Source organism: Carex rostrata, chromosome 2 (assembly GCF_964058835.1).
Source record: "Carex rostrata chromosome 2, lpCarRost1.2, whole genome shotgun sequence".
NCBI lineage: Eukaryota > Viridiplantae > Streptophyta > Magnoliopsida > Poales > Cyperaceae > Carex > Carex rostrata.
The window spans coordinates 3,311,737-3,318,958 of NC_135919.1; the positions used below are offsets into that span (position 1 = coordinate 3,311,737).

Genomic DNA, 7,222 nt, shown 5'->3' on the forward strand with positions numbered 1-7,222 from the left:
TTCTTAAAAAAATCACCAAAAAGGAGGCTAATAAAAAAAAGAGGGCTAGTACATATAAAAAAATAAAAGACCAATTAATTCTAAGATGTATGACTAAAATTTTAAATTATGAGTGGTTAGTTGCCGAGTGTATTTTAAATGCTTAAGCTTAAAATTTTAAATTGCAAGACAAGATTTCATGAGCCTAATTTATTGCTGAGAGTTATTAATTGAGATCAAAATGAAATAAGTCCATGTCTGCAACAGATTATTACAATCAAATGCTCAATCTTATAAATATTTCTTTCTAAATTCATAAATAAATAACTGAAGAATATATATATCTTTTTCTGCTTTTCGAAAAAATGGACCATATTGGAGAATTCATTTTGCGTTTGATAAGAACAGAGATCGGCACTGTTCAATTGTGTCTTCCGGGCTAGTAACTGCCAAACAAGGGAAATATATTAGTGTAATCTCTTTTTACCTTGTACAAATATTACAAGGTAACCTTGTATTCTTTTTAGTTTTTATTTACTTTTAATTCCAGTTTTTTAAATGGTGAACAAGTCTATCTCTCCTTTTTAAAATATTTGACAATTCTATGCCCTATTTTCCAAACACAAATAGTCACAACTCACAAGTAATATTAGATGCATACATCCATATTCTTTTGTCCATCAAATATTATACTTTTTGCTTAAGATATGAATTGCATGCTTCCTAGTATGTGACCGCACAAGCATGTGCATCCAAGAAATAGGCATAGAGTTGTCAAACATTTGAAAATGAGAATATTATTCATTAAAAAATGGGGATACACAAAAATAAGTGCTACACAGTATACTGCTGACAGTTTAGCTAGAAAAATTTCAATTCTTTGGAATTTTCTTCCTATGTATTTACAGTAAATAAAAGCTAACTTGTTTACCTGTGTGGCCAACAGTTCGCTCAGATTCAAATATCTCATAGTCATTACCTCCCTGCCAAGATAAAAGATCAATTCGATTTAACAATTAACACCCCGGGAAAAGACACCTAATAATATCGAAGGGTACTAATTTCAAAGAGAAGCCATTTCGTGAGGTTATACCGCTAGAACACTATAGTAAATTACGGTTAACCTACCTTTTCATCACAATAATCTGAAAGTATCCATCATTAGTTGTTAATATTATAGATGAAAGGTTTTCTTTGCATATAAGCAACATAGTACAATTTGCACCAAGAAAAAGAGGAAAATAGAAAGAATTAACGAAACTGCACCTAACATTGTTTCTGCATACAAGCAAGTAAGCAACATGGTCTAATTTGCACAAATAATTTCTATAGACAAATAAATGGTAATTTAAAAGAAGATTTACCGGGTAAGTTTTGTCCCCAAAAAAATGTATTTCTTGAAACTCTTCAAGATATCTCAAGCAGAAAGTTTTATCCCAACCTTGTGGGAATACCTGAAAAATATTAGAGTAAATGAGATGCACAACTAATTGCTAGCTGAAAAATATTCAAAAAAGTAAAATCCAACAATCCGAGACTAGGCGTAACTTACATCAAAACTAATTTGACCTCCAATGGAAAATGTAAAGTTCATATGTGCAAACTTCTCTCTAAGCACAGAGACCATCTTAGGACGAATGTTATGTACCTAGTAATCATTATAAAATTCTAGGTTTAGTCACTTCAGATATATAACTTATATATGGCACCAGCTGGTACAGTACAATCATTTGTCGTTAGAAACAATTATACAATTATACATAGTATGGAAAATTATATGTACCTTATCGTATCTCTCGAATTCATCTCTTTCTTCTTGACTACAGTTCCTTCCGATCGGTGACACATTAATCATCCCACTTCGGAACTCAAGAAATGTACCCCTGAAAAAAAAAAAAATTTATTTGCATGTTGCTACTAACTTCTAATACAGTGGTCAATTAGAACACTAAAATAACTACAAAAGAGAGAAAAAGTATCTTCATATTTTGTTCGTCCAAAGTTGGAATATATCATTTAAATCTGCTATTTCCATGAGTTAATTCAACTTTGAATTTATCAAATGGAAAAAAAAAATGTGACTGATGAATTACTTGCAATAATTTTATTTGCTCGTATGTTAAAGTAATTTTAGAATAGAAACTGAGAAAGGTTTTAATTGAAAAGAGAATAGTTATACTGAAGCTTGAACTGACCTTTTAATTGGAATATCCAAATCAGCAATGTAATGGAGTGTGAAGTTTATAAACTCCTGTTAAAAACCATTATTTAGACTTCAAATTGTCTGAAGAGAGCCTCGTAACAAGAAATAAATGAAGAAGGCTTTAAGCACAAAGTGTACCTTCAGTTTTTCATCTCCTACAAATGTTTTCAAGCTCTGTAAAACATTTTAAAAAAATTATCATTCAAGCATCACAACAAAACAAGGAAACACTTCAAGGTCAAGGCAACATTTTAAGAATTCTTATCCTCTCCAGCAGTATACAAGTAACAGTGCACTGTAAGCCGTTGACTTTTGTCAAGATCCGTGCTAATCCTAATCCCCAAACACCTTCCCTATAGTTCCATGGCACCCAGCACACTGGAACTTTTCCAGCTGGGAGAGGCAATAATCCATATTTTAGAGTCTAGTACAAATCTGAGCATGTCAGAAAAATGTAACAGGTCCAAAAGAGGTTTATCTGTATATTGGATTGGATAAGGTCTATATCAAAACATGAAAAAATAAAGCAAAAGGGTACAGTAGACAAAGCAAGTTATACCAATTCAGAATATGTATTCTAGTGATTATATTTTGAATGGCATCAATATTTTTTGTTCGACCTGGAGTATTGTGAATCTCATGAAATCATACCTCGGTACCAATTAGTTCGCCATTCTTGTGAGCAACAAGCCCGTTTTCCGAGAAAGTATAATCATAATCATAAATAACTGAAAGTGAGAGAGAGAGAGTAATCAACATCAACACCATGCATCTACAAGAGTTAGGTATTCATTTAATCAACTCAATTAAACTACAGCTTGGTTATAAAAGAAAAACTAAAAACACAAACCTGACTTGCCGAGTTGCTCTGAGATCTTCACAAGATCTGAGCCCCCAACAACCCCAACAGTAACAACCTACAATCAATCAGCATCTTTAGATTTCAGATTTTATAACTTGATCGCATTCAATTTAAACAAAATAAAAATAAAACATGTTGAACCTCTTTAAGCTCTTTTAAGAATTCAAGCATTTCCTTAGTCACCACCTGACAATAGGAAAAAGATAAACTCCAGAGGGTTAAATTGTATTTCAATTGAATTTCATTGAAATGCTCAAATCAAAAGTACGTCAATTGAATTTCATTGAAATGCTGTCTCTTAAACTGACAACAACTGTCACATCTGGTAAACTAAACAAGTACTTCAATTGAAATTGTGGCGATTGAACCAAATTAAGAATGGATCAAAAACCTTGCGAGGGGCAGTGAGGGTGCCATCGACATCGAACAGAGCAATCACACCAGGCTTCCGACTCGCCATAGCTGCAAAACCCTTGGATTGTAGTGTGAGTCGGTAATAATGTGACTTAGAGATTTCAGATCTATAAGTAGGAAAGAGAAAAGAAAGGGTGGAGTGAGAAGAGGAAGTCAGCAATTCTGGCGCGGATCTCGAGGTTTTACTGTTTTCTTTTTCCCAGTGAAGGAACGAAATAGTCAAAGGAAGATGATGAGCGTGGAGCGTCGAGGTGTCCACGTTGAGTCCTAACGAGAGCGAAGAACGGGTGAGAACTCGCCTCATCTTATATTGGATTTGGATCTAACTGCCGAGTTGTTCGGATGGCATCTTGGCATCTTCAGAATTTTTTATTCATAAAAATTATTATAAAGTAATACAAGTTTACCAAATCTTTTGTATTCATAAAAAATGTTATAAAATAATACAAGTTGATAAAAAAAAAACCAATTCTAAAAACTATTGGATTGAACTGTTAAAATTCATCTATCTTATAAGTGATTCGTCTGAAAAATTTTAAACTTTTGAATTAATATAGTATAACGTGAAACGGTTAATTAAAAGGTTTATAAATTAAATTTAATACATTTATTTTTAAAATTTGTTTAGCTATTTGATTCTATATAAAATTAATTTTAAAATTGAATTTTCTGTATGTAGACGCATTATTCATGAAGTAGAAGAGTTTCAACAGTTCGAATTTGTCATTTGAAATCAATTTGATATATTTTAGAATTGAGTTTACTAAAAAGCTTGATAACTTAAGATAAGTTTAGATGAAATAAGAAATAGAGCGGCCATTTTTATTAATACCCTTAACAAAAAAACTTAATTTTAAAAATGTCATTTTCTACCATTTTTTTTTAAAACTACCCCGACCGCCAGGCCCACGGGCGGCCCAAAAATCCAACAAAACCGCCCGTGGCTGGGGCACCCCACTTTTTTTTTTATTATTTAGAGATCTTAGTATTTTGATTTAAATAATTTTGTGAAGAATTTTTTTTTTGTTTAGAGTGTATGCCAAAAAATAAGACAATAATAGTTGATTTGAAATATATTTTAAAGAACTAAATTATTGATTTGATTCCTTAAAATTTATATGCATACCAAAATCATTAACCATAGACAATAGTTGATTGGCAATACAAACTCAAAAAGATCGAATCAATTAGAAAGTGTCTAAAGAAATCAAATTCAAAATTCAAAATTTTTTCATGCCAATAAAAAAAATCCATCTTTCATATTATTTACAAAATATTTAATACATTTCTATAATAAAAACTTTTACCAATTTGTTTTTTGCCCAGTTGCGTGGGATCCACTGTGAATCGATCAAACTTTGAGCTTTCGGAAAGGATGTTACCTTAAATTTTTACCTTGATTGCCACAGAGAATCCCAGGGACGCAGACAGACTTATTAAAAAAATTCTGGCATCTTGGCAATTTTTTTATTTTTTATCTATTCTTGAAATTAAAAAATAAAAAATAATATATTAGAAATAGACATTTTTGTCCACATATCAACTTAATCTAAATTATAATTAGATTGTTGAAAATAAGCAGAAAAAGAAGAAGTTTGAGACCGGAAATCTTTATAAAAAAATAATTGAAAAGCAACGGGCTAGTTCATACCGTCTTGGTTTTTTAATTTTTTTTTAACTGAAGTTTCTTACTTTTCAGCGTAAGCACTTAAAGCCAGCGCATATCTTGCCTTCGTATTTCGACAAAACTCCGATTTTTTTTATTAATCGAAAATAAAATAAAATAATATTGGGAAAAGGGTATTATTTTGTTGAAAAATTGAAATATAGAAAAAATGGGATGGTTTATCCCGTTCAGCTATAGTGTCTGAATGAGATAAATCACCCCATCCAGATTAGTGCTCCGCTAATCTCGCTAAGCAGAAAAAAAAATCTTGGACGAGATAGATTATAACGTCCAGCACTGTAACATTTTTTTTTTTTTTTTTAGCTTGGTTTCATCTAAGAGAATGATTTTTTTTTAAAAAAAATATTATAGTACTGGACAGAATAATCTATCACGTCCAAGTAAGTTAAATCGCTAATTAGAGTCAAGATTAACGGGACGAGATGATTTATCCCGTCCAGTGCTGGACATGATAAACCATCCCATTTTTTCTAGATTTCGGTTTTTCACCAAAACGATCCCCTTTCGTGATATTTATTATTTTTATTTTCGATTAATAAAAAAATCCGGACAAAACTACCATGCCACAACTCTTTGAATAGCGCCTCCTTCTATAAAGAAGTAAATACTATGCAAGAAAATAAGCGTAGCAAGCCAAATGAATTAATTAGTTTAGTATATAACTGGCGTGTAGTTTTGAACACTCTTGACCGAGATAGATATTTCCCTTCTAAGTTTTTTTTCATTTTTTTTTTTCATTTTCATTGTTGATCGTGATTTGTTTGATCATTTAATTAGTGTGATAAGTAAACGGGGATGTCTATTCCGTCTGGCGGTTCATTCTCGTCATTTCTATGAAATGAGATTTTATAGGAATGAATCCATTTTTCGTTTTTTTTTTCCTATTAATAAAAAAAGTTGGTATATTTTAAGTCTGACTATGCGACTTATATAAGTATATTATGATATATGCTTATAAGTCATTTATCCGTTTTCGAAATTCAAATAACAAATTTAAACCATTAAAATTGATTACTCTTTCGAGATTTTCATTTACATATAAAATTCTAAAATTTTCGAATTAATTTAGTATCAAGTCAAGCGGTAAAAAATTAAAGATTTTTGTGCATATCTTGATGCATTATTTTTATAAATTTTTTTTTTCAAAAATTATAAAAAATTTACAAAAAAAAATGTAAATTTTTGTTTTCAATCACATTTTAATATAAAGATCAAGTTAAACATGTTGAATGAACTGTTTAAAAGTTAGAAATGTATATATAACTTGTAAGCATATGTCATAATATCCTTATATAAGGAGTATAACTGGACTCCTGTATTTTATATATGTAAAATATTATAAAATTTAATGCAAATGTTACCGTTCATCAAAATGATCTAAATAATTATAACGATTCATACTTTTTTAGCATTTGATGGAATCAAAGACGACAATTAAATGATATTGATCTAAAAAATTACAATGATTCATATTTTTATTATTTAAGGGAATCAAAGACGACATGATATACAGCCAATAAATATATAAACATTTTTCTACTTAATTTTTTTGACATAATTTGAAAAGGTATTATTAAAATTTTCAAGTTAAACTTCTTTTAATTCCAAGTGAACGAAATACTTTAGCTAAAGGCACGTGTCCACAGTAGTGGAAAAATATATAAATTTTAACAGAGTAGGTTTTGCTTCATGTAGCGCACTTATCATATGTACTGTTGTTTCGATTCTATAGTCCGGGGCTCCGGGCGCTGCATGAAGTTAAATCTACTCTGTTAATCTTTACCCGAGTTTCCATTAGCAGCAAAGCGATTATTTGCCGCGGTCGAGCACTCGAGCGACAATAACGAGGCAGGGGCCCAAAATTTGATCAAATCGAGGGTCCTTCTAGTAAATTCCACTCCCTGTCACTGTCGAATTCGCATCCAATAGATATCTCAAACTTTGAGTGTTTTTAATAGAAAATCTAAACCGTTAAAATACGTTCGAGACGAATCTTAAAGCAAAAATAATACTTGTCCCCTCTCTATCCCCGAATAGGCACCGTACACGTCGGTCACGCAAGAGTTGAGATATCTCA

General features: G+C 30.9%; 1 protein-coding gene across 1 annotated transcript; it reads right to left on the reverse strand.

Annotated features, from left to right (window-relative positions):
* Positions 1-174: 174 nt before the first annotated feature.
* Positions 175-3,734, reverse strand: PMM (phosphomannomutase). Its single transcript, XM_078319479.1, has 11 exons — positions 3,436-3,734; positions 3,186-3,230; positions 3,033-3,099; positions 2,834-2,910; positions 2,321-2,356; positions 2,175-2,230; positions 1,763-1,862; positions 1,532-1,627; positions 1,344-1,433; positions 911-962; positions 175-425 (listed from the first exon to the last, which is right to left on the reverse strand). Exons 1-11 carry the CDS (start codon positions 3,502-3,504, stop codon positions 364-366), a joined length of 750 nt encoding a protein of 249 aa, XP_078175605.1. The 5' UTR covers positions 3,505-3,734; the 3' UTR covers positions 175-363.
* Between the last annotated feature and the right edge of the window lie 3,488 nt (positions 3,735-7,222).

What these genes read in the sequence shown, in the direction of transcription:
- PMM (XM_078319479.1), bottom strand. Translation starts at nt 3,504, where the DNA reads ATGGCGAGTCGGAAGCCTGGTGTGATTGCTCTGTTCGATGTCGATGGC. An exon ending in AATTCGAGAGATACGATAAG is followed by an intron (nt 1,628 to 1,762) that starts GTACATATAATT and finishes AATGATTACTAG; the next exon opens with GTACATAACATTCGTCCTAA. An exon ending in TTGGGGACAAAACTTACCCG is followed by an intron (nt 963 to 1,343) that starts GTAAATCTTCTT and finishes TTATCTTGGCAG; the next exon opens with GGAGGTAATGACTATGAGAT.